Below are 27,041 nucleotides of genomic sequence, written 5' to 3' on the forward strand. Positions count from 1 at the left end.
CAATGAACATCTGCTGGCTAGATTGTCAGAGGAATGAACACAACCAGAGGGAAGTGAGCAAGTGGGACCAGAGAGGTCAGGGACTCATTGGAGGTCACACAGCTTAGTAGAGCTGGCCTGAAAACCCAGGACTAATAATTCTCAGACCAGTAATCTATCAGCTCACAAAATGATTGGCAGAGCCAGAATGGATCTGCTTTCTGAAGGAGTACAGTAGAAATAAAAACAGAGCTAAGGACACACTCGAGAGAAATGTTGAGCATAGGGGGGTGCCGGAGACTGGTCAGAAAGAGAGCGTCAAGGTGACCTGTCTACAGGAGTGAGACGATGGAATGAGTTTCAAATGCTCTGGTTTGCCAAGGGCACAGCTGGTGGGGAGAGATGGCAAAGTTCTCTAAAAGAGGTGGTTCTGGGTCTCCTGGGGAGTGTTTGGCATTTCCCAGCAGGGAAGAAAAAAGGTGGTTTTGAGGCCAGGGAGGGTGGGTGGCTTCACAGCTGCCTGGGATCCTCGGGGTAAGCCAAGGGACTCCCACAGGCGCTTTAAGCCAGGTTGAGAGGACGGTGGCCCCAGAAGCCCCTTTGGATCTTACTCCCCTCTCCGCCCCCAGGGTGGCAGGGTGAGCCGTGTCCCCACTGTCTGGCCATCCCTCTGAGAGCATTGGCTCAGGCAGCAGCGGGTGATGGGGAGAGCTCGCCCCCAGCCCTCCTCCTTGGGAGCTGGCAGCGCTAAGGGACAGAATGGCTGGGGAGAGTGCTGGGTTCCCCAGGCTCGACTCTCCTCCCTACCCCAAGAAGCCCTTTGAAAGGTTTTCCTGGCAGAGTTTAAAGCTTCAGTTCATTCAGCTGGCTGGCATGAGGCCCGGATGAGGGGATGCTGGGAAGGCCCCAGTCCCACATCCCAGCCCTCACCTTAGTCGCCCCCACTTTCTGGGGACCCCGGCTGGCAGGCCTCCCCCTGTTCTCTCTCATCCATTAGCACCCGCCCTCCTTCCCCTTGGGAACCCAGGTATCCTGCCCCTTTCCCGTGGAGCAGATGGCCACCCCAGAGGCTCAGGCTTGCTAAATCAGACATTTAAATCCCATAATCCTTGGTGAGAGGCTGAGGGGGCAGAAGCCCAATCCTAGAAGCAGGAGCAGAAGACCTTGTGCCAGCCCTGGCAGGAGAGGAGAGGGGGACAGTTGGTTCCCGAGTTATGAATGGAGTCACCCCTTCCCTTATTGTCATGCAGCCTGCGGACTGACCCAGTCTCCAGGCTTTGTTCTGCTCCCGGAACCCGGGCGCTGGGCCCCCCAAACATGCTCCCTGAAGACTCAGGTGGCTGCCTCCCAAACGCACCCCCTTCTTTACCCCCTGCACTGTGGGCCCCAGGCACCCTGCACTGGCACCGATCTCTCAGACACACAGGTGGTAGCAAAGTTTTATTGTAAAAGAAGAAATCAATATAAAAATGGGATATAAAAAGGGAAGAGGAGGGGTGCGGGTGACAAATGCAGATGTGCCCTGCAGAGTACAAGAGAAATCTGCCTGAGCATTTGGGGGAAATAAAACAGATCTCGGTAGATACATCAGGGATGGAATCCTCCAGGATGTGGGATAGGGTGAGATTTCCCCTTGGGTGCTGAGGTTCACCAAGAGGTTAGATAGGATTTGGCAGGGCCAGGAGCGAAGGGACTTGGAAATTCCTTCCCCTTACCCAGCCATCCAGTCATAGAAACTATCAAATCATCCACCAAGGGGGACACAGAACCAGCACCCACAAAGGCACTAAGTCCCAGACATCATGTAATAAAAAGATGGTTTGGGGGTCAGACATACATTATTTCATTAACCCTCACAACAAACTCCGTGAGGTAGGTATGATTATCAGCATTTTATAAATGTGGACAATCAAGTTCGGAGAAACTCAACAACTTCAGATAGCTTCCCTGGCTAGTATGGTGGAGAACTGGGCTTCCAACCCAGTGTATGGCTGGTTATAAAATGTTCCTCACATGCAGGAACGTTTTCCTACCTCTCTCAAATTCTCCCCACAGTAAAAACCTTAAAAGCTAAGCTGGAAGGCCCCAGCTACCTCCCCAAAAAACCACGAGTGCAGGCCAGCCTCTTTAGCAGAGCCCCAGGCCAAGCAAACGGAAGAATTCCAGGGTGTTTCTGAGGCACACCTGCACCAAGCAGAGGTTTAAGCACCTGAGATCCAAAAAATGGCAGGGAAGGGGGGAACGAGGGTAGGGGTGTCAACAGGGGACAGGAAGCAGGAGATGTCAGTCTGAGTCAGGCCCTTCTCTCTTGAACATCAGTTTTTTATGGCGGGAGGGAGACTGCCCCTTCTTAGACTTCAGGTGGCTGTGAGGAGAGAGGGGGAGGGGAGATGACATCATCTGACTGAGAAGCTCTGGGCCCCTCTTCCTGGACCTGGGCTTTGAAGGGCCTGAGGCGGGAGCAAGGAGAACTTAAGTTAAAATGGTCACCACCAACGGCGGACGTGCTGACTGAGCACCTTGGGGTACTTGTGGGTATTAACCTCTCAGTCTTCCCTTATCCCATTTGACAAATGAGGAAACTGAGCCTGGGAAGGGAAGTAACAAGGCCACACGGGACTCCTCAGTACTTTGCAGGGCGGAGGATCTGACCCCAAACTCTGACACGGTGTCCTACACTCCCATGGTTATCAGTCCCCTATTTGAGACCCTAGCTCTGAGGGTCTAGGGGTTGTTAGAGATGGCAAAGAAATATCCATGCCCCTGGACCCCCGGGAGGCAGGTAAGTAGAGGAAGACTAAAGAATGTTTGGGCAGGGCTGGGACCCAATGGCAGGGTCCCAGCCTTTTACGTTGAAGGCAGGATTAGAATGGAATCCCATGGCTTTCCAACACAGGAGGGCAGGGGAGGGGACCCGGGTCACTCACCTAGAGTGAGCCCTGCTCTCCCCGGGCTCCCTTCCAGCCTGAGCATCCTTCAGCTCCAAGGCCTCATTCAGCTCTCGGAACATCTCAAAGCGTTCACGCCCACGGATCTGTGGCAGGGAAGGACGGGGATAAAGGAGTATTAGGCAAAATCATAGAAACCGTTTTTATGCTCTCTTTAACAATTTTCTTTTTGGAAGAGGCTTCTTCAAAATGTGTGTTAAGGTACAAGCTGGCATTTGAAGTTAGGCACAACCAGCAGCCATTGTCTCAAGGCACCACTGCCCCCGATGGCAAATGTCCTAAATACAGGCAAAGCAGTCAAGAAGACAATAGCATTTGCAGTGCTAGACTTGAAACTTAAATCTGTCAACCCAGTAATATTAACTACAAGAGTCAAGGCCATGGACAGAGGAAAGGATGGCTGGAGAAACTGGGCTTAACCTCCCATCTGCTACATTTATATTTTTTCTCCCCTTATCCAACCCCCACTGAGTGGTGGCAAGAGCCTGCATCTCTCTCTCCCAGACTTGGTACCTGGAGAGTGAAATATTCTCCATCCAGTGGTTTCTTCTTTTGCGGTGGAGAGGAGCTGGTGCTGGTAGGCAGTGCTGGAAAATAGGCAAGGAAGGGCGAGAAAAGAGTGAATCTTGGGCAGAACTGCACCCTCTCTGCCTCCTCTGGTCCTGCCTGCTTACCTCGCTTAGCGCTCCCAGGGGGCGGCTCAGGGCCAGACTGCCCCTTCTTGCGGAAATTTTCTTCCTCTGTGCGGCGGTCTCTCCCAGGACAGGCACAAACACGCACCTCAAAGCTGTTCCGTCCCAGCAGATTACCACTACCCAGGTAAGAAGAGGGAAGCAGAAGGCGGTAAGGAAGGTGGGCCCCGCCTCCCTGTTCTCCCGTAAACGAGGCCCCACCTACTCCCAACCACCCCCATCCTACATGGAGCCTAAGGTCCAGCTCCAGGAAGATCGAGAAGCCACAGGCTACAGAGATCCCAAAGCCGGAGAAAAGAGAACGGGGAGGGAGCAGCAGAGGAAGTCTACCAAGGGGATGCAGTGAGAGGGGAAGATGGCTGGTAGCACGGGAGAAAGTGGTGAAGGGCAGAGCCCAGGGGACAGAGACAGGCGGAGGTTAGGGAGGAGCATGCCAGCGTGGAGGGCGGCGTGTTGTCCCTACCTGGAGTCTTCCAGTGTGATGATGGTGAGGATGGGCCGCCGGTTCATGCCCCCCATGCAGGAGCTGTTACACATGAAGTTGTAGTGGATGGTGGTACAGTCAGAGCCAACCTGGGAGAGAGCACAGGCCCCAGGTGAGGCTACGCAGCCCCGGGGAAGCTGTTAGCCTTTGTGAGCCTCGGTTTCCTCAGCTGTGGAAGGGGAATAACCCGCCTGCTCTGCACACCTCACCGGGTTGTGGGAGATCAAGGAAGGAGAAAGCCCTCCATCTCCCACCTGGATGGTCACTGACGAACCCCTCTGGCCCCCTTCCCCCAGAGACCCCGGTGGCCAAACCAGACCTCGGGCGGCTCGTAGGGCACCACCACGCTGTGTCGAAAAGTGTTTCTGTCGTCCAAATACTCAGCACGTAAATTCCCTTCCACCCGGATGAGATGCTGAGGAGGGGCGAGACCTGAGAGCAATCAGGGAGGAATTAGGGGTTTGGGGGCTCCGGGCACCAGCCTTGCCCATCCACAGCCCCCCGCTGCTCACCGTCGCTATAGTCAGAGCAGCGCTCGTGGTGGGGACAGCGCCTAACAACCTCCGTCATGTACTCTGACTTCTTGTAGATGGCCATGGCGCGGACCCGGGTGCCGGGCGGGGGTGGTGAGCTGACCCACAGCTGCACCGGGCAGGTCTTGGCCAGCTGGCAAAACAGCTTGTTGAGGGCAGGGGAATACTGGAGGAGAAGAAGGAAGAAGAATGAATGGAAGGTCAGGGGACAAGTACCTAGGGGTCAAATGAACAAACACTGCATAAGTACCGGCTGGAAGCCATGTCCTGTGCGGGGAGGGTAGCTAGAGATGGCACGGTCGGGCGTCTACATCCCAGAAGCTTACTTACAAAAGCCAAAGAATGAATGAGAGTGGAAAAAAAAAAGAAAAAAAGAATGGCCTCACGACAGATGCTGAGAATGTGATGGGAAGGATGAAAACCCAAGGTCAAGGGGGGAAATGCAACTTTGGGGCTGGGGTCAAAGGTCATAGACTAACTAGGTAAAATGTAAAAAGACTGACAAAAAGCCAAAGGCTGAAGTGGAACCCTAGAGTTCTGCACAGAGAAACCCTGGGGCACAGGGGCCAGGCATCGAATTGTCACAGGGAAGCCAGCCCCTCAGGGCCACTAACCGTGCAGGTTACAGACTTGGCAGTTCCAGAATGTAGGAAACCTAGACGGAACCCATAGCTGCCAGGGTAGGTCTTCTGGGAAGGGACAAAGGACGACAGGGGCCAGGAGGTGGCTGGTGCTGGGGCGGCTGGGGCGGGGGCAGCTGGCGCAGTAGGCTCAGGCATCTGGGGGGCTTCATCTGGACGTTCATCCAGCCAGTTTGCGACGTCTTCTGGGGACAGCAGCAGGTCATCCACGGCCGGGGAGAGCTCAGAGGACTGTGGACGGGAGAAACGAGAGTCAGAAGGCCAGGTTCTCAGCCCCCAGCTCTGCAGCCCCTGGGCCCTTCTCGCACCCCAGTCCTTACCAGAAGGTTGTTTTCAGGAAGCCTGAAAAACAAGAGCAGAACGTCAGTACTGCTTTTTGCTTCCCACAGGTCTCTACTTAGGGGACTGGGGACTCGGGTGGGGCAGGGTTATTAGAGGCTGAGCAGTGAATCTGCCCCTCCCTCCAGACCTCCACTTACAGTTTCCACAAGTCTGAAAACGTCTCCTGACTCAGAGGGGGCTCCACGCCGAGTTCTGCCTGTGACTCCTCCATTACAGCTCCCTGGGAGGCAGTGTGGCCACTGGGGGGAGAAAGGCGAGGATCCAGCGTGAGACATACCCAGCCCAGGGTCACCTCGCCCTGACGCGAGAGGGAGCCCCGCGCGCAGACCACGCCAGGGTGCTGAGGATCCGCTACGGGGGCAGGACTCCCCCACAGCCCAGGCTGCAGCCTGCCCCACTCCTCACCACGCAGAGAGGGACTTCCAACCCTCCCACCACTGAATCCAGAAGCCTTCCTCAGTGTCTACCTATTTCTGCCCTCCTCTGTGGTAATAAGGATGAAGTAACTCTCAGCCCACTCCCTCCATCTGGGGGAAGATACCTCCCTTGACCCCCCACCCCATTCCCCACCTGCTCCCTTGGGACGGCTCCTCACCCCTGGCTTACAAACCCCTCAGGACCCAGGCCCTGCCCACCTCTTTGATCTTATCTCCTAGCACCCTCTCCTTTCTCTGATGCTTAAGCTCCACTGGCTGCCCTGGTGCCAGAAAGGTTGGGGACCGCTGCTCTACTGGAATATAAACTTCCGCAGGGCAGGGAGGTTGTCTTGTTCACCAGTTATCACCACAATGCCTTGCACCTGGTTGGGCTCAATAACTGGGGTGAATAAGTGAATCGTCGTACCCGGGCCATGAGCTGGTTATGAGTGGTCAAGGGAGCAAGGGGGACAGAGGGGTGGCTGCGGTCTGGGCCACGGCCCTGTCACCATCATCTCATCTCTCAGGCCAGCTTTCAAATGGTTTCATCATGCCCTCTTTCTTTTTTTTGGTCCCCAGTTCATTTCCCCATATATTTATTCTCGGATTAGTGATTTTTGAACAGGTGTTCATCTCTTTAGAAATACCTGTGCCATGACCGCAGAGTACTCAGATTTCTTTTTGGCATTTGGTGGCATATGATGGGGAAAGTGACGAGGTGTATGACAGGAGAGGTACAAGGTGAACCTTAGAGTAAGTAAGACTTTATGCACAGTTCTTTTTTTTTTTCTCATGTGTGAATTCTTTTTCTTTTTCACACACACACACTGTATTTTATTTTTACAAGAGATAAATAGACTGACACCAAGCATTGTAAATGGATGACCACAACAAAAGCAACAATGATTGCAATTACCAAACACGAAACACACTCATACTATGTCATAATATTGACATTCAATCCAGTAATGCTCCACTGTAACAGCTCCTTTACTTTGCAGTGAAAATTGATTTGTATATTTTTTGCCTCTGAGTCCTCGTGGGATTTTTTTTTTATTCAAACAGAAAGTCACAAAAATTATAATCATCCTCATCAGTTCACTCAGTCCCATGTAATTAATTTTTTTTTTCATCTTGATCTTTTGTTAGCACCATGCCCTCTTTCTTGATGCCAAATTTGTCATCAGTTTTGCTCAGAAACATGCCCACTGAAAAAGTCCCTGTTCAGTACATTTTTCCTGCTGTCTCAATGGCACTGACAAACACCTCCCGCACCACGCCCCCCAAGCAAGCAGCTCTTTTCTAATCTCCCTTAAGGTTCACCTGCACCTTTATGTTGATACAGAACCTGCTTTCTTGTGTATTTAGAGTGTGCAAAATCCTTTCACGTGGGTTACCTTATCTGTCCCGATAACCACACCTGCCTCTTGACAGGTGAGAAAGTCTCACAGAGGTTAAGCGACCAGCCGACAACACACACAGGTGAGTGAATGAGCTTTTATGAAAAATGACTGTTCAAAGGTCTAGGATTAAGAGGCTTACTTCATTACAGACTAACCTGCAGAGCTCTCATTTGTAATCAGTTAAGTCTGGAGGTGCAGATTTTAGCTGATGAAAGTCCGCCAACTGAGAGGTCGGCAAAGGGCCTCTTATCATAGCTCCCAAAGCTGATGGGGGATGGACTATGGAGGAAGGCAAGAGAGGACAGCAGCGGGACCCCAAACATTTGCCTTGGGGGGAAGGACAAGGGTTCCCCCTGGATCGATGATCAAAATAACTTCGAGACTTTTATGGAAGGGAGGCTCGTGTCAACAGAGATGGGGCTCAGAAGTCAAAAGCCCTTGGTCTGATGTTGTATTGTCACTTAAATTTGCTGCATGACCTCACTTATCTTAAAGCTCCCATGGCAAATGTGGCAGAGCATGGGCTCTGGAGGCAGACAGGCTAGGCCTGCATCCCAAGCTCACCATCTAATAGCTGTGTAACTTTGGGAGGTTGCTTAGCCTCTCTGTGCCTTAGTGTCCTTTGCTCTAAAATAGGGCCCCACTTGTTATGGGAAATATAAAGAGTTGAGAAAAGCACCTAGCACTTAGAGCTCAATAAATGCTTCTCTTTATATGATTATTCCAATTTTATTTGTTCTATATTACTGTTGGAGAGTGAGAGCTTTGTGATTGCGAGGGGGTGGGGCTTTTGTGGTCCTGCCTGCATTCATGCTAGTTCCCCTCCTTCAGGCAACTCTGTTTAGTAAACGTGCCAGGAGGAGCTGTCCTGGGATGGTGGGCCAAGGTCTCAGTCCCACTGCAGGGAGACAGCCCCATGGACATAGGAGGTCTCCCTCTCTCAGACCTCGGCAACAACTGAATTCTCAATGTTTCTTTCTCTAGGAAACCTCTTCAGAGCAGGTACTTCCCATGGGTATGAGCATCAGGGGATCACGATGGTTGTGCGGAGGCAGAACATTTACACTGGAAGCCCTGGTGGGAAGGTAATAAACTCAGCTGGGACTCAAAGGAGGGGCAGGCCTGATGCCATCATAACAGTGGCCTATCGTAACAATGGCGGCTGTTTATATAGACCTTATCTGGATCCACTTCTTTCAGTGGCTAATCTCATTAATCCTCTCAAAAAGCCAGTAAGGTAGGTGCTATCATCAGAAGAGAGGAACTGAGGTTAAAGGAATTACCCAGGCTCAGAAAGCTCCCAAGGGACAGGGCCAGGGATTTGAACCTGGGCTGTCTGAAGCCACACCCAAGCTCTAAATAATTATGCTCCTCTGGCTCCACCCAGAGTCTGATGTAAAAAAAAGTTTTGGCTGAAAGCTATGTGATTGGGGAAAAAAAAAAAAAATTTGATTCTGGGAAGAAATAAGGCAGCGTCTGGTAAAACTGAAAACACATACATTTTACTACTCCGCAAAACCACTTCTAGGTGGACGCCCTAGAAAAGTGGTTGCAGGGGGCGACAGAAGGAGTCTTGCACAAAAATATTCATGTCATTGTTCCTAATGGCAGGTGACAAGAAACAACCTTACTATCTATCAATAGGAAATAGGTAAATGAAACGTGGTGTATTCATTACAGTGGTCTAGGGAAATGAATTATCTGTATATGTAATCCAATACAGCTCAGAAACATGTTGGGTGAAAATACAATTTGCAAGAAAAAAGCAAAACACAGTAATTTGGTTCATGGAATTTAAAAATATAAAATGAGGGACTTCCCTGGTGGTCCAGCGGTTAGGATTCCGGGCTCCCACTGCAGGGGGCACAGGTTTGATCCCTGGTCGGGGAACTAAGATCCGGCATGCTGCGTGGCAGTGCAGGGGGAAAAAACCAAAACAATATATATATACATATATATAGAAATATGAATATATATAATGACTATTGCTTATAAACGTGTATGTAAAAGTATGAAAGACAAGCAAGAAGAATAAAAATTCACAAAATCTATGATAGTGATGGTCTCAGGGAGAGGGGGACGTATGTTTAGGGTACTGAGGGTAGAGTCAAAGGGGGTTTTAGCTTTATTAACAAAGAAAAATTTAAAAAGATGGTATCCATACATTACTTGTGTAATTAAAATATGGACAAAAATAAGACAGAATGTTAAGTGTTAAAATTATTTGGTGGGGATATGTGTTATGTTACTTTTGTACCTGTATTTTTCCAAAATAAAAAATATCTAAAAAAGAAAAATAAATAGAAATTATTTATTTCTAAAATTTTAACCATATAAAAAGGTAAACAGAAAAATGTCCCAAGTACCCATCACACAGCTTCAAGAATAACATTCTTCAACATTCTGCCTTTATTGTCTCATCTATACCTCTAGCCACTCCCCACAACACCACAAATGTTTTTGAGGTAAAACTTACATAGGTTGAAATGGCATCATACTATTTTGATCACAAAACTTGACAAATTTTGATACAGATCTGTAACCCACCCCTACCAAGACAAAGATGTTGTGTTCTCTGAAAGTTTTATGTTCAGGTCTATTAACCATGTCAAATTAACTGTTGTGTATGGTGTGAGGTAGAGGTCAAAATCCATTTTTCTGCTTCAGTTGTTTCAGCACTGTTTGTTGAAAGGCTTTCCTTTCCCCACTGATTCACTTCGGTGCCTTTAGAAAATCATTTGACTATATTTATGTCTTTTCCCATACTCTATTCATTGGTTGTTGTCCTACTGTAGCTTTACAGTAATCTTTTTTTTTTTTTTTAATTATTTATTTATTTATTTATTTATTTTTGGCTGTGTTGGGTCTTTGTTTCTGTGCGAGGGCTTTTCTCTAGTTGCGGCAAGTGGGGGCCACTCTTCATCGCGGTGCGCGGGCCTCTCACTATCGCGGCCTCTCTTGTTGCGGAGCACAGGCTCCAGATGCGCAGGCTCAGTAGTTGTGGCTCACGGACCCAGTTGCTCCGCGGCATGTGGGATCTTCCCAGACCAGGGCTCGAACCCGTGTCCTCTGCATTGGCAGGCGGATTCTCAACCACTGCGCCACCAGGGAAGCCCTACAGTAATCTTGATATCAGGTATTTTAAGACCTCCAACTTTGTACCACTGTTTCATTTCGGAATCAGCTTGTCAATTTCTACAAACAATGTTTTAAATCATTGAGTTAAATCATTCTGAAGAGTACAGACACCTTAACACCAATAAGTGTTCTAATCCACGAATACGGTATCTCTCCGTTATTTAAATCTTCCGAAATCCTCTCAGCAGTATTTTGCAGTTTTCAATATGGAGCTCTTGTCCATCTTTTGTTAAATTTATCCCTGAGTATGCCATGTTTTTGACTTTGGATTCAAGGTTGCTATTATATAAAAATACAATGTATGTATATTGCCTTTGAAACTTGTAACTTTGCTACAATCACTTATTAGTCCTCACAGTGTGAAAATGAATTTTCTATTAGGACTTCTTGTGTACACAATCATACCATCTGTGAATAAAGCAATTTTATTTCTTCTTTTCCAATTGTTATGTTTATTTCTTTCTCTTGCCTGGTTAAGACCTCTAATTTACAATGCTGAAGAGGCCAGAGTCAAATCTTTTTCTAGCTCCTGATCTTAGAGGAAAATCATTCACTCTAGTCTGTCACTATTAGGTATGTTGTTAATGGTAACTTGATTGGGGGTGCACTTTACCAGACTGAGGAAGTTTCCTTTCCTAGTTTGCTGGGAGGTTGGTTTTTCTTTTAAAATCACAAACAGGTGTTGCATACTGTCAACAGCTTTTTATGCATCTATTGAAGTTGATCATAGGATTTTTACCCTTTAATCTGTTAATGTGGCAAATTACACTGATTGATTTTTTTTTTTTTTTGATTGATTTTTGAATGTTAAATCAACGTTGCAGTCCAGGGATAAACTCTACTTGGGGACGATATATTTATCATTTTTATATATTACTAAGTGTGATTTGCTAAAGTTTGTCAGGTTTTTGCATATATATGCTGACAGCATTATGCTGGCCTCATAAAATGAGTTGGGCAATGTTACTTCCTCTATATTCTGAAAGAGTTTATGTGAGATTGGTTTTGTTTCTTCCTCAAGTATCTGAAGCGAAGAACAAAGGATAGGAAATACCACTAAGACAGCAGATTTAAACCCAAATATAACAATAATTGCATTAAATGTAAATGGACCAAGCACTCCAATTAAAGCAATTCAGTGGGGAAAGGAAGGCTATTTCAACAAGTGGAGCTAGAACAACTGGATATCCATAAGAAACAATAAAACAGAACCTTGACCTCACATCATGAAAAATTCTTAATTAATCAGTTAATTAATTATGGCTCACAGACCTAAGTGTAAAACCTAAAATTAGAAGGTTCTAGAATAAAATATATGAGCAACTATAAGAGAATATCTTCATGACCTTGGTCTAAGATTTCCTAAACAGGTCACAGCAACCACTTAAAAGAAAAAAGAATCTTCTGTTCCTCTTAAGAGCTGTTAAACAAACAAGCCAGCAACAGGTCAGGAGAAAATACATGTATCTGACAAAAGATACACTCTTCCTATCCAGAATGTACACATAACTTCAACACCTCAACAACACAAAAAGCAAATACACCAATTTTAAAAATGGGGAAAAGACTTCAACAGTCTCTTCACATATAACACAGAAATGGCCAATAAGCACATGCAAACTGTTGAACATAGTTAACAGAGAACTGCAAAATAAAACCACAATGATGTGCCACATTAGAGAGACTGACAAACCAAATCCTGAGACAGGATATATCCTGCTAGTGGGAGTGTAAAACGGTACAACCACTTTGAATAATTAGAACTTTTTAATAGAATTTAAAAAATATATATAGATCTACTCCTCACTCTATGACCCAACAATTCCACTCCTAAGTATTTATCCAAGAAACAAAAAAACATGACTACAAAAATAATTGTACAAGAATGCTGATAGCAGCTTTATTCAAAATAATCTCAAATGGGAAACAACTCAAAGGCCATCAAAAGGAGAATGGATAAACAATCGATGGTTTATTCATTCAGAGGAATATATTAAAATAAAAAGGAGCAAAATACTGATACACTGATACCTGCAATAAAATGGGTGAATTTCACAGATATTATGCTGAAGGAAAGCAGCCCGACAGAAAGGAGCACAAACTGTACGATTACATTTATAAGTAGTTCTCCAACAGGCAAAAATAATCCATGGTGACACAAATCAAAATAAAGGTGGGGGTCAAAGATAGGGAAGAAGCAAGAGAAACTTGTACTCTGATAGGCGGCGGGTGTAAATGCTACCCCCAATTTAGAAAAAAGCACGCAAGTACAGCGCACAGTGTCTGGTTCGTAGCAGGTGCGTGGTGGGTGACCGCGCCCTAAACGATGAAAATGCGGGAAAAATGGATACGGGTCAGACTTCGCGCGGGGTCCGCCGCCTCCCGCAGGCCAGAACTAGCCGGGACTGGAGAGCTGCACAGAAGACCTCGGGCCCCGCCCCTCTCCAAGCCCCGCCCCTTCCGCTTCAAGACGTTCACTCTGCGTCCGAAATGGGAATGGTTCAGCCCAAAGCCGATTACAGAAGAAATTGTTTCTCCGCCACAAACAAACGACCCATCGTTACACTCTTTTATCGTTTAATGCTCAGATGTACCCATTCTCGAAAATACCCAGGGTCTGCCCTCAGACACTGCCGTCCCACGCAATGGTAGCGTCCGCCTGGTTAGCAGTCGACCGGGATGGAGCACACCATTCAAAGAGGGGGGAGGGATTGAGGTTTGCATGAAAACGAATACCTCTTCCTTTCCAAAAGCGGTAGCTAAGTAGTCCAGGAGGGGGAAAAAAAAAAAAAAAAAAAGTAAACGGGGTTAACAGCCTCCCTCCGCAAGCAATAGGAACTAGTCTAAAAGACCTTTTCTCTTTCTACTTCCCTCACATAGGGTGAATAGTGGTCTGTTCCGAAAAAAGAAACCGGAAATGCTCCTGCAAGTGGCAGAAATGTAAATGTAGAGTCAAACAATAACAGGACTCCCGGGCCTCTCAGGCCGGGTTAGTTCTGCCGGGCTTCGCGGGCAAGTCTCTCATTTAGCACGTCCCACTTCCACGACTGACAGTCTTTAACCGGATTTTCTCCTTCTAGCGGAGCCACGGGCAATTTGGAAAGATCACTCCAGGAAGGACAAAGATCCGGAAGTTATGGGACCTTAGCAGCTTGGCCTTCCCGGATCACCCCGAATAACCACTTCGGAATGGAGCCCGAGGTTCCACTGGGATGCCATACGCTCTAAAATCCCGAGCCACGAATCCCCAAAGTTCCGAGATCCGAAAGTCTCAGACCCTGATGCTTTGTGCGTCTTATTTCGGAATCCCCCACACCCTGGGATGGGGTGGTGGTGGTTGGAAGAACCCCTTAGGCCGGCTCAAGTTTCCCCAAAGCCCCACTCCCCCGCCCAAGTGTTCAGCTTGGAGTTCGGTTGGTCCTAACATCCCCATCATCTACACTCGGGCCTCCCAACATTGCATTCCTCTGTTGGTGCCGCTAGCCAAGCTTGCATTCCCCCCCAAAATCGCTAAATCCCCAGTGCCCCGCCCCCAGCCCCCTCTATTCCCCCGAGCTGAAAATACACGGAGTCGAGAGCCCGTGACTCACAGAGGACACATGAGGCTCAGTCAAGAGCTTACCCGAAGCTCAGGGGAGCGTGTCACCGTCCTGGGATGCACGCTCCGAGGCTGGACGCCAGGTGACCCCGGACCCAAGCTACTACCTGCGGCCAGGATGGTGGCTCTGGACTTTTGAAGAGCTCAAAACTTTTAGCGCCAGTCCGGAGCACGTGGGAGGGGAAAATCCCAATCCCAGCAACCCTCGCGAGGCTCCTGGCACAAAGCTGGACAGTCGCCATGACAAGTAAGGGCAAGCAATTCCCCTGCGGGCGGAGGCGATGGGAACTGAGATTAGGAGAGGAGGGTGCGGGGAGAGTCAGGATTCTCTCAGTATTGGTACTGTAGCTACTGAGAATTTGGGGTGGGGAAGTTCGACGAGCCAGAGCCGTGAGGGCAGAATTGGTGGAAACCATTTTGGTAGAATTCTGCTACTGTGTCAAATATGAAGGTGAAAGGAAGAAAGCCTTTGCACTTGTCATTCCCTCTGCCTGGAACACTCCCTTCCTAGATAGCTGGATAGTTTTTACTCAACAGCTAAAATGTCACCTTTTAGGAAGGCTTTCCTTAATGTTCCAATGTAAGGTATACCCGCAGATACGCTATATTACACCATCTTGTTTAATTTCCTTTACAGCCCCTATCACTTTCTGAAATGATTTGTTCCTTGCCTTGAATACACAGCAACCTAAGCCTTAGGAGGGCAGAGACCTTTTCTACTATCTTATTCATTGTTGTATTTCCCAGTGCCTAGTACAGTACTGGGTAGCAAGTAAGAGTTCAGTAATAAATATTTATTGAATGAATGAAAAGAGACGGAGGTCTGAAGAATTTAGCGAATGAGATGCAAAAGAGGCTTAAAACCTGTAAAATCAAACATAGCGCTAGCGCCCTCTGCAGGTGGGGGAGAGGAGTAGGTGCTTTAAGAATGATCGCGGAAGACCGCAGGGGGAGCTCAGGCACTTCTCGCCGAGGCAGAAGCCTTTGGACTACAACTCCCAGCAGCCACTAGGAGCCCCAGGGCTTGATGGGAACAGTAACCCGTGACTTGTTACGTCCCTACCCTGTCCCTCCGTGGGTCGCCCGCGAAGTCTGATCCGGGATGCGGAGGTCCAATGGAAAGGTGTGTCCAAATCCCGCGAGAACAGGTGGCTCGTAGCGACCGAGCTGGCTGAAGCGCGCCGTGCTTTCTAACGTTGCTGTTCCGCAGTTCTCCTGGCCTTCTGCCCCCTCCCGGGGGAAGAAGGAAGGCACTGGTGGGTTTCTCCAGTTCTGCATCCCGATCCGTGCGAACTTTGAAGCAGTCTCGGCCGTTCCGCGGGCCCGGCAGCTGGTAGCCCGCGGGAAGAGGGCTGCCTGGCCGCGGCCAATGTCTGCCGCGCTTCCTCTGCAGTATGAAGACACCGGAGGCGCCACTGTTAGCTCCGGACTGCCTTCCTTCAGACCGGGTCCCAGCTCCAGCCCCTCTCTCTCCTCAGGCTTCCCCGATGGATAAAAATACGGACCCTGAACTGATGCCACCGACACCCGATGGCGATGATCCGCCCGGGGTGTCCGCAGATCCCATGGCTGTCTCAGCTGTGTCCCAGGAGCTGGAGGAGGGGGACCCAGCTTCTCTCTCCATTCCCCTGGAAACAGGGTTTGGTATTCCTAGTGGGTTGAGCCCTCGAGTCGAAGAGCAAGAACTTTCTGAAAATGTGAGCCTTCCTGCAGAAGAAACGAACAGGCCAGAGTTGGGGCCCGGAGAAGACGTGGAAGGTGTGTCTGAGGAACCCGCTCCAGAGGATGAGGGATACACGTAAGTGGTGATACCGGTTGGCTCAGGAATCTGTGGAGATTGGAAGTGTGAGATACATTTTATTCGCCAGTCCTCAGCCCCACTTCTCCAGGCCCATTTCCACTTTGCTTTGGTGAACCCAGGTTTTTTGTTCCCCCATCTTCCTTCCAGCGTCTGGAACTACAGCTTCTCCCAGGTACCTCGGTTTCTCAGCGGTTCCTGGTCAGAGTTCAGCACCCAACCTGAGAACTTCTTGAAAGGCTGTAAGTGGTAAGTAAGCATAATGGGGCAGGGAGATAATCACGCTCAGGATTTCCACCTTAAAACACCCCAGTTATCTGGGAGAAGGATCCACCATGGTGGGAGAAGGAGTAAGAATTCCTCTGGATTGAGTTTAAATTTCATTTATGATTGTGTGTCTTCTACTTTCTCAAGGTCTTGGGGGTGCTTACCTATCCCAGAGGTCAGCTCAGCCCTAGTCCTACACGTGGGAAATACAGGTCTGTCCAGCTTTCTAACTCTTTCCTACTCCTAGGGCCCCTGATGGTTCCTGCATCTTGACCAATAGTGCTGATAACATCCTGCGGATTTATAACCTGCCCCCAGAGCTGTACAATGAGGGGGAGCAGCTGGAATATGCAGAAATGGTAAGGGTAGGGGCTAACTCTGCCCCTTCATCAGACACTGCGCATTTAATTCCTTCCTGTAGACGGAGAAAGTACAGTCCACATGTTTCCTGTTCACAGGCAGGACATTTCTTCACCACGAGGTTCCACAGGTAGCATTTTCTACCCTGAATTCTGAAGTCATTTAAAGAGGTGTTTGTCCTTCTTTAGTTAGGAATATGTGTTTTCCGTAAAAGAGTAGTGGATTTCTCACGGTGGTTTTTAATTGACTTACAGGTATTTGTTGAATGACTACCAGTGTGTCACTTACTGTGTTTGGTGTTGGGATAAAGTAATGAATGTGACAGATGAAGAGCTGCTTTGCTTTCTTGTATGGGACATAGACAACAAACGTAAACCAATAAATAACCAAGTTCATTACAGATTATAATAAAGGCTACGAAGGAAATCAACAGAATGAGGAGAGACTAACTAGAGGATGCCGCTTTAGATAAAACGGTCAGGGAGGGGCTCTCTGAAAAAGAGACATTTGAGCTGAGACCTGAAGGATGATGAGATCAGTCACGTGAAGAGTTGTAAAAAGAGCGTTCCAGGAAGAGGCAAAGATGCTACAAAGACCCAGAGCTGGGGAAGAGCTTTGTGTGTTCAAGGAACAGAAAGAAAGCCAGTGTGCCTGGACCAAGGCCAGTGAGGGGGAAAGTGTGGTGAGGGTGGAGAGGTGGCTGGCAGCCACATCTTGTCAGATCTTGTGGGAAGGGCATTTGGAGTGTTTTTGGGGAAGCCGTGGGAGAGATTTTAAAAGAGAAGAGCGAAATGATGGCTGAATTTTAGAGAATAGATTGTGAGTGGGCAAGAGTGGAGATTCATTAGGAGACATTTTATCATGGTCCAGGCGAGAAATGATGTTGGCTTGTGCTAGGGTGGTATCAGGCGAGATAGATGGGGGTGGATTTGAAGTATATTTCATAGGACTTGGAAGTCAATTGGGTGGATGGGGGTACCATTTACTCAGAGGATATGAAGAGGTATTGGGACAGAAGTCAAGGGTTTTTAGGTGCTTTATTTTTTTTAGTTTTTAAAAATAAATTTATTTATTTATTATAAATAAATAAATATATTTATTTATTTTTTGGCTGCGTTGGGTCTTTGTTGCTGTGCATGGGCTTTTCTCTAATCGCGATGAGCGAGGGCTACTCTTCATTGTGGTGGCTTCTCTTGTCGCAGAGCACAGGCTCTAGGCACACAGGCTTCAGTAGTTGTGGCACGTGGGCTCAGTAGTTGTGGCTCGCGGGCTCTAGAGCACAGGCTCAGTAGTTTTGGCTCATGGGCTTAGTTGCTCCGCGGCATGTGAAATCTTCCCGGACCAGGGCTCAAACCCGGGTCTCCTGCATTGGCAGGTGGATTCTTAACCACTGCGCCACCAGGGAAGTCTGAGCTTTTAGGTACTTTAAATGTGAAATGTAAAGCTAAGGAGAGACTTTGAGAAGGGCGCTAGGGGTATACTTTGGAAGCAGGAGAGCATGTCGATGGTATCTTGTGTCTTGAGAACGGAGTCAATCTTAAGAGAGAGTGTAGATGGAGAAGAAGGCTCAAGCAGAGCCTGGAATACTCCAGCACGTGGAGGTGGGTGCAGGAGAAATTATAAGAGTGGAGGCTAAGAGTCATGTCTCATACTGTTGAGAGTGAGGGCAAATTTAGAGAATGACCCAAGAAGACATAGTGACCTTGACGAGAGCGCTTTCAGAGAAGTGCGGGAGGCAGAAGGTGATTAGGGTAGGAGGAAGAGAGAATTCTTTGGAAGTGTTTTCCTGTGAAAGGGAGCTGAGAAATGGAATGGTGACCGGAGGGAATGTGGGGCTAAAGAAGGGTGAACAAGATGCTTCTGTGAGGTCAGGATTACCCCGGAAGAGAGGGAGGAATTGCTGCTGTTGTCAGGGATGGTGACGAAGTCCCTGCATGGCTGGGTGAGGACAGGATCCAGAGCACATTGAAGGACTAGGCTTTGACAGGCGCAGAACCCTTCCTTGCCGTGGGAAGAAAGGCAGAGGATGCGTTCAGAGGCAGCTGTTTGGTCGTGGGAAGATTTGGGTGTCTCTGTGTCTTGGCTTCTCAGTGAAGCATAAAGGGGATGTTATCAGCTGAAGGCAGAGGGTTGTGGGGAGAGAGCAGAAGGTGTGAGATGATCGGTCCTGGGGAGAAGAAAATCAAAACCACCAAGGAATGCTTGGCGTAGAGTAGCATTTGCTATTCTTTGCTCAGTGCCCACTAGAAATTTGTTGTCAACCATGTAAAGTGAGACCAGTTAGCATGGTTAGATGGTTAGCATCTTTCCCCAGTAAGTTGACTGTAGTTTCTTTGTTTGTAAGATGAGGATGATAATAAGAGCACCCACCTCATAGAGTTGTGGCGAGGATTAAAAGAATTAGGGTAGGACTTCCCTGGCGGTCCAGTGTTTCAGACTCCATGCTTCCACTGCAGGAGGCACGGGTTGGATCCCTGGTGGGGGAACTAAGATCCTGCACCCTGTGTGGCACGGCCGAAAAAAAAAAAAAGAATTAGGGTAAAGTGCTAAAAATAGTGCCTGGCATGTAGTCAGTGTTCAGTACAGGCTAGTAGTCCTTGGTGTTAGTTGGATGCAAGCACGGACTAGAAGGGAATAGAAGGTCTGGCTGGGGTTTGCCAGGAGAGAAAGACCAGGGGTTTTTCGAGAGTGTCTGCAGGGATACTTCGAGAGTGTCTGCAGGGGTACACCTGTTGTGCTTGACCAGAGTGTAAAGTGGGTGAGAAAATGGATTGTGAATGGGTTTCTGATGAAGCTGAACAATTGTGGTGGAAATGGCAGCGCAAGGGAGCTGGGTGGGTTGGAGATGGTGGTCAGAGATTGTGGTGATGACTCGACTGTGGGAGTGGGCGGCTGGTGTAGAGTGAGGGCCGCGGCCGTGGGTGCTAAGGAAGTCAAGGAATGGCAGAGGCCAGGGTGTTGGGTGTTTTTATTCATTCTTTCATTGATTCATTCATTCAACAAGTTTTCATTGAGCGCATTCTATGTGCCAGGCCTGTTTTAGCTGCTGGGGGTCAGTCAGGAACAAAACAGACAAAAGTCTGTGTCTTTGTGAAGCTTCTATTCTAGTGTGAGAAACAGGCAATAAAGAAATAACACAGTGAAATATATATCTGACAAGTACCATGGAGAATGATAAAGCAGAGAGGAGGACCGGGGGAATTCATTGCAATTTAAAATTTTAAATTTATTTATTTAGTTAGTTTTGGCTGTGTTGGGTCTTCGCCTCTGTGTGAGGGCTCTCTCCAGTTGCGGCGAGCGGGGGCCACCCTTCATGGCGGCGCACGGGCCTCTCACTGTCGCGGGCTGTCCCGCTGCGGAGCACAGGCTCCAGACACGCAGGCTCAGCAGATGCGGCGCACGGGCCTAGCTGCTCTGCGGCACGCGGGATCCTCCCAGACCAGGGCTCGAACCCGCGTCCCCTGCATTGGCAGGCAGATTCCCAACCACTGCGCCACCAGGGAAGCCCCATTGCAATTTTAAAAAGGGAGGTTGGGGACGTTCCCTGGCAGTCCAGTGGTTAGGATTTGGTGCTTTCACTGCCATGGCCCCGGGTTCAATCCCTGGTTGGGGAACTAAGATCCTGCAAACCGTGCGGTGCAGCCAAAAATAAAATAAAAATAAAAAGGGCGGTCGGAGAAGCCTTCACTATTCAGGTGACATTTGAGCAGAGACCTGAGGGAGTCAGGGAGTGAACCAACGTGATAGTTTGGGGAAGAATATGCTGGGTAGAGAGAACTGCAAGCTCAAAGTCCTGGTGGAAGTGCACGTCACCAAGAGTAACAGTATTTGTGTGGAGTGAGAGACTGAACCAGGAGATGAAAGTCTCAGTGAATGAGGGAGGGAGACAAAAACAGGTAGCTAGTGTGATGGCAGGAACTGCAGAGGAGGTGGAGTTTGGGGAGGTGAAAAGATTTGGAAATGACAGTAGGGAGCAAGGTTGACACCCACCCACCTCCTGTCCTTGATGTTTGTACTGAGGAGGGGAGTGAGAATGAAAGACATTTCAGCCTGAGAAAGCCACAGCGTCGGGCAGGTCCAAGTGGGTGGACAGGGCATTCCGAGAAGATGCAAAATAAGGGAGTTTGAAGATTCTAGAGTGGGAATTTCAGGGGCCAAGGGGTAAGGATTGGGGGGGCAGGGAGGAGTGTGGGATTGGGGCCGATCAGGGAGTGTGTTGGGCAGCGAGCAGGTGGTGGTGGTGAGACCAGATGGCCCAGAAGCCTGGGACTTCTTTAGTGCCTGAGGTTCGTGGGAGTGCGGGTCTTGATGGTGAAAGAAGGGTGCGTTCCGGGGATGGTCCTGAACGCCTGCCTAACCTGCATCTCTGTGAGATCGGAGGCTGCAGACATGTGAATTCTGTGTGCAAGCTGTAAGGCACTCCTAGCCCTGATTCCTGGAACAGAAACCAGTGGTGTCCAGAAACCAGGGCTGGGTGGGCGTGGCGCAGCCATCCTGAAAGAGTTCAGGAGTAGGGGTAGTTAGAGGAGACTGGAAATGTGAGAGTTCCAATATTTTTTGTACACATTCGTTTGAGAGAAATGAGAATGTTAAAAAGGGAAAAAGGTGGGAATTCTCTGGCGGTCCAGTGGTTAGGGATCGGTGCTCTCACTGCCGAGGGCCCAGGTTCAGTCCCTGGTCAGGGAACTAAGATCCCACAGGCCGCATGGTGTGGCTGAAAAAAAAAGGGAAAAAAGTCATTGTTACCTACCACTCTACAAGATTCAGCCCTTTAAGTTTTTCTACATTCTTCCTCAGCTCTGTCCAAGTACTGGAGCTTTCTGTGTGGTTGTAACTCTTTGGTAGATGGTTTTGTACACTGTGTTTTTTCTTTTAACAATCATATCGTAAATGTTTTTCACGGTGCTCCAGTGTTCATAGTTATGTTTAATGGTGTATGGTATTTCATTGACTGCCTATGATAGTTTTCTTATCTGTTCACCTGTTTTGGACTTTTGGGTTGTTTCCAGGATTTTTATATCATAAATTATTTTTCAGTGAACATCTCCATGTGTTTTGATGGAGATTCTTCAGAGAATCAGAGAAATTTTACAAGTAAGAAACACCCTAGGTCAGAGAGAATCAATATCTTTTTTTTGTCTTGTGATACAGAGAGTCAATTCCTTTTCGAAAGCTTTTTGTGCTGCTTATTCTTTTTTCAATTATTATTTCTGCTGTTGGCAATATGAGTGTACCAATTCTATCATAGCCTAAATACCTAAATATTCATTAGACATTTTCATTTTTAATGTCTGCAAGTTTAGTATGGAAATGGACAACATTTGTATAGGTGGGGAAACTGGGGGAGGATATTTTGGGGTATTTTCGTACATCTGTGTACTGCTTCTTCCCACCATAGTTTCCCAATTCCTCCCCTCCCTTCTCCACCTTTTCACAGAGCTTTCTGGACCTCCTGTTTCTAACTCCCCACTTCTTCCCTGAGTATTCTCTGTATCCCGTGGCTCTTGCCTGAGGCTTTCCCTTTCCTGTACCCTCTCTGGGAGAGACTGTGCATCCTCTGTGCCCTACATATCTCAGGTTGGGGAGGGAGTGTCCTCATTCCCAAATGCTATATCCAGACAATTGCTCTTTCACTTTGTAAAAACTTTTCCTTTGACGCTTATGCTGTCTGATTCTCCCTAACTCACCGAGGACATTGGCACCTCATAGCCTTCCTATGCACCCCAAGTCCTTCCACCATCTTGGTGACCTCAGGTATCCAAACCAGAAGCCAGGGTCTCCTCCTTTAATCTTCCTTTTCCCTAACCCCCACGTCCAATTAATTACCAAATCCCGTCAAGTTCTCATGATCTTCCTAATCTATCCACTTCACTTGACTGCCTCTGTTTTAATTCAAGGTGCTATTGTTTTGGGCCTTATGTTATTGGAACGGTCTTCTGTTTCCATGTTCCCATTAAAACATTTGACTGCTGATTGTACACTAGGTGTTGGGGAAACAGTGGTGAGCAAGACAGACATGATTCCTGCCTTCTCAGATGGGTAGGCTGTAGCGTGGAGGGCACAGAGGGCTCTTGGAACGTGGAGCAGGGCACCTGGCTCAGCTCGAGGGGTTGGGGAGGCTTCCCAGTGGAGGAAGTGTCTAAGAGACCCAAAGGATGACTAGGATTCAACCAGGAAGAGTCGCTGGAGGAAGTGAAGGAAGACTATTCCAGACTTGGAGACTAGTGTGCATGAAAGTGTGCAGTTCAGGAGTGTAGGGAGTTGGCACTTTCTAGGAACTGAGAGTCAGGATGATGGGATGTGGAGCTATTACAGGAGTGAATACAGGGATGAGGGATGAGCCTGGAAAGGTGGGTATGGGGTAGACGCCTGGTAAGGGAAGGCTTCATAGGAGATTGGGTTTTATACTGAGGGTTTTGGGGAGGCATTGTAATGTTTTAAGCAGGAGAGTGACGCTGTACAGGATTCCAGGAGCCTCAGTGTGGTTGCAGGGTGGAGAATGGAGGGGCAGATTGGAGTGTGGGGTGCAGGGAGGCTGGGGAAACGTGTAGAAATGCTGACAAGAAGGCAGTGGCTTCACGTGGGATTGAAGGCAAGGGGACAGGTTCAAGCGAACCTAGGAGGTGCAATTGGCAAGCTCTGGCCTTAGGTTGGACCAGGAGAGGAAAGGGAGTGAAGGGTAGTAGTAGTCAAGGTGCTCAGATTTCAGGCTTGAGAACTGGGTGGGGAGCCCAGGAGGAGCAGCAGGGTCACAGGCGGCAGGGGCTGGGTCTGTTCCAGGCAAACTGAGTTTGAGGACCCTGTGGGATGCCCCAGTGGAGCTTTCCCCCAGGCAGTCGGATGCAAGGGTTCAGGGTGGAGAAGTGGACCCTGCATTCACGGCTGGGTGACATCACCCCGAGGGCCAAAGGGGTGACGTCACCCGCCAAAGGACTGGTATCCAATGATGTAAAGATTTCCTTCAAGTCACTAAGAAAAAAACAGCAACCTAGGAGAAAACTGAGCAAAAACTATGAAAAGGTGCCCTTAAACACAAAAATGTCTAACTTCACTGGTTAGACATTGAGAAACGCCAGTTTATATCATAATGAAATACCATTTCACAGCCTTCAAATTGAGAAAAATTTGAAAGTCTGACAACACCAAGAGGATGCAGAGCAACAGGCGCTCGTACACGCTGCCGGGGGGAGAGTAAATGTGGATGAGCGCTTTGGGAGAAACGTGACATGATCTAGTAGAGCTGGCAGAGCGCAGACTGTAGAGCCCAGTGATTCCCTCTTTAGCAGAAACTGCAGAGAAACCCTCCCACACGGGTACCAGAATGTTACAGCACACTAGCCAGAAATTGGGAAAACACCAGTGACTGTCAGTAGAGAGGGATGGGTGAGTGGAGTGCTGTACAGCAGGGAAGATGCATGAATTTGAGCTCAGTGTGTCACCGTAATCTCACAATCGCGGTGGAAGGCATACAGCTTGCTACCATTCCTATTAAGTTTAACAGCACGCAAGACCATGGTATATATTGTGTTTTTCTCTGTCTGAATGTATTTCTAAAGAAATACACAAGAGTGATAAATTCAGGATGGTGTTTACCTCTGAGGGAGGGTTTCACTGGGAAGAGGTTTTAACTGTTTGGTAGAATATTTTGTTTCTTAAGCTACGTGGAGGACTCACAGGGTTTGTTTGGCTTTGTTTTAATACTTCTTTGCTTGTTTGAACTGTTCAATAATTTATTTTAGAGGATCAAATGGCGCCTGGTAGGCACTCGGTAGATATTTGTATCATTGGTTGGTTCTTTGTTTCTGGGTTGGGATATTACTTGTTTCTTCCTCTCTAAGTGTTGAAAAAGCAAAAGGGTAAATCTGCATGGCTTTTGGTGGTCCAAGTCTGATGTTAAAGTCTGAGCTAAACCTTGAACTTTGAGATCAAGATCCTGTTCTTCATATTTACCCTGTCTGCCTTCTCCTGCCTGGTTAAGTGCCCACAGAGCATCTCCCTCTGCCATAAAACTGCTAGATATCCAAGTGGGCCTCCTTTTCCCGCCAGTGACCCAGGCATCCCCGCATCTCTGTCCAGGCCCCCGTCCTTCGAATGGTGGAAGGCGACACCATCTATGATTACTGCTGGTATTCTCTGATGTCTTCAGCCCAACCAGACACCTCCTAGTAAGTGATGTCTTTCGCCTCCCCTCCCGGCCCTCCCATTTCAAGGAGACCCTCCACTGAGAGAGTCAGGGGCTGCCAGGGGTCTCGGGAGGAGGAAAGCTTGCTGTGCCCTTCAGATGTGAGCTGAGAGGGCCGGTCAGTTGGCTTCCTCCCCTTCCTTTGACAGCACTGGGGCCTCAGTGTCCGTGTCTCTCTCAGCGTGGCCAGCAGCAGCCGGGAGAACCCGATTCACATCTGGGATGCCTTCACTGGAGAGCTCCGGGCTTCCTTTCGCTCCTACAACCACCTGGTAGGGACCTCCCTGCCCAGCCCCAGGGCTCGTCCTGGCCCAGCTCTCCTTCCTTGAGAATGGCTGAGGCTCTTTGCTAGGCCTATTTCCAGCCCTTTCCCGCCCCCAGGACGAGCTGACGGCAGCCCACTCGCTCTGCTTCTCCCCGGATGGCTCCCAGCTCTTCTGTGGCTTCAACCGGACTGTGCGTATCTTCTCCACGTCCCGGCCCGGCCGCGACTGTGAGGTCCGAGCCACGTTTGGTAAGCAGTCTGTGCCTCCGAGGGAGGAGGAGAGAAAAGGGCCCAGCCACGTGCAGGGGGGCCTTGTGTGAGCCAGGGGTTCACATGCAGCGGGGGGAGGCGGGGGTCACATCATCCTCAGTACAGCCCTGTGGGGCAGGTTGGGCCCAGTGGGCAGGGAAGAAAACAGACTCAGGGAGGGGACGAAACTTTACCTCTGGGTAAAGAGCTGATTCACTCCTGAGCCCCCTGCCCTGTACCTTTTGGTCTCCAAGATCTTGGTATCTCCAGGAAACTGGAGGTGAAGCTGATTCCGTTTTCCTATAAGCCTTCAGCTTTCCAGCCCTTCAAGGAAAAACAGGTTTGAGAGGGAAGAAGTGGGGCTTGGGCCTTTAGGTCCTTTGCAGGGGATGGAAGGATCTAGGGAGCATCAGAGGTCTTCATCCTGCTTAAAACGAATGGGGTGGGGGAGGCACTGAGTCCAGCACATGGGCTCTGGGACGGGAGACAGAGGTGCACCTCTGATTAGCGTGGTTAATGCCAGGTGCTCTTGCCCTCTCCCCGACTTTGTTCCTTCCCTTTCTAGCAAAAAAGCAGGGCCAGAGCGGCATCATCTCCTGCATAGCCTTCAGTCCAACCCAGCCCCTCTATGCCTGTGGCTCCTACGGGTGCTCCCTGGGTCTGTACACCTGGGATGATGGCTCCCCTCTTGCCTTGCTGGGAGGGCACCAAGGGGGCATCACCCACCTCTGTTTCCACCCCGATGGGAATCGCTTCTTTTCAGGAGCCCGTAAGGTAGGGATCATGTTCTGAGATCCCAAAGCAGGGGGGTAAAAGGCAGGAGTGGGGGTGTAGTCTGTGCTGTGTTGGGAGATGGGCATGGGAGAAAAAAGTCAACCCAGCTAAAGGAGTGCTTATAAAACTGGAGGGAAGCAGGCATGTGTTGGGAGTGGGGGAGTGGAGGGTGGAAACGATTTTAGGCTCCTGTTCTTTGTCCTTAGGATGCCGAGCTTCTGTGCTGGGATCTCCGGCAGCCTGGGCGTCCACTGTGGTCCCTGAGTCGTGAAGTGACCACCAATCAGCGCATCTACTTTGATCTGGACCCGTGAGTGACTGTGGGTCCTTCCTGCCCAGGGCCTCGATGCCCCCAGGGATGCCAGAGCCCACCTGTAGGGTCCCAGCCCCTGACCGTGAAGGGTTGCTGCCCCAGGTGATGACTGCATGCCAGCAAGCCTCTCCTCTCTTCCCCAGGAGCGGGCAGTTCCTAGTGAGCGGCAGCACTAGTGGGGCTGTCTCTGTGTGGGACACTGGCGGGGCTGGGCATGAGGGGAAGCCGGAGCCAGTGCTGAGTTTCCTGCCCCAGAAGGACTGCACCAATGGAGTGAGGTCATAAGTTAATTCTACAGATTTTGGGGCTTGGGCTGGGGAGAAAGGTAAATCTCTGAGGGAGCAAGCATCCTGGCTCATGGTGCTGACTGGCGCCGCCCATCTCTCCCTACAGCCTGCACCCTAGTCTGCCTCTGCTGGCCACTGGCTCCGGTCAGCGTGTGTTTCCGGAGCCCACGGAGAGTGGGGACGAGGGGGAGGAGGAGGTGGACCTTCCCCTGCTCTCCATGCGCCACGTCCACCTTGAATGTCAGCTTCAGCTCTGGTGGTGTGGGGGCGGCCCGGATACCAGTGTCCCTGATGCTCACCAGGACGAGAAGGGACAGGGAGGGACAGAGGGAGGTGGGCGTGAGTTTATATAAAAAGGTTTTATATGATATT

At 49.2% G+C, this 27,041-nt stretch overlaps 2 protein-coding genes across 4 annotated transcripts; one reads left to right on the plus strand and one right to left on the minus strand.

Moving 5' to 3' along the window:
* Positions 1–1,406: 1,406 nt before the first annotated feature.
* TP53 (tumor protein p53) lies at positions 1,407–14,360 on the minus strand. Its single transcript, XM_082373605.1, has 11 exons — positions 14,199–14,360; positions 5,757–5,858; positions 5,598–5,619; positions 5,251–5,508; positions 4,616–4,802; positions 4,423–4,535; positions 4,083–4,192; positions 3,602–3,738; positions 3,441–3,514; positions 2,907–3,013; positions 1,407–2,344 (listed from the first exon to the last, which is right to left on the minus strand). Exons 2-11 carry the CDS (start codon positions 5,828–5,830, stop codon positions 2,263–2,265), a joined length of 1,164 nt encoding a protein of 387 aa, XP_082229731.1. The 5' UTR covers positions 5,831–5,858; positions 14,199–14,360; the 3' UTR covers positions 1,407–2,262.
* WRAP53 (WD repeat containing antisense to TP53) lies at positions 14,291–27,037 on the plus strand. Of its 3 annotated transcripts, none has more exons than XM_082373604.1 (11): positions 14,291–14,421; positions 15,653–15,972; positions 16,123–16,221; positions 16,487–16,598; positions 24,676–24,764; positions 24,963–25,053; positions 25,163–25,295; positions 25,861–26,069; positions 26,276–26,379; positions 26,526–26,660; positions 26,776–27,037. In XM_082373604.1, the coding sequence occupies exons 2-11, from the start codon at positions 15,662–15,664 to the stop codon at positions 27,020–27,022; spliced, it is 1,530 nt and encodes a 509-aa protein (XP_082229730.1). In that variant the 5' UTR covers positions 14,291–14,421; positions 15,653–15,661; the 3' UTR covers positions 27,023–27,037. The 3 variants fall into 3 exon arrangements, with proteins under 3 accessions (XP_082229730.1, XP_082229729.1, XP_082229728.1); XM_082373603.1 differs by lacking the exon at positions 14,291–14,421 and adding an exon at positions 15,262–15,297; XM_082373602.1 differs by lacking the exon at positions 14,291–14,421 and having other exon boundaries at positions 15,306–15,972.
* The last annotated feature ends 4 nt before the right edge of the window (positions 27,038–27,041 follow it).

This window comes from Balaenoptera borealis (genome assembly GCF_965194805.1).
Source record: "Balaenoptera borealis genome assembly, chromosome: 20".
Taxonomy (NCBI): domain Eukaryota; kingdom Metazoa; phylum Chordata; class Mammalia; order Artiodactyla; family Balaenopteridae; genus Balaenoptera; species Balaenoptera borealis.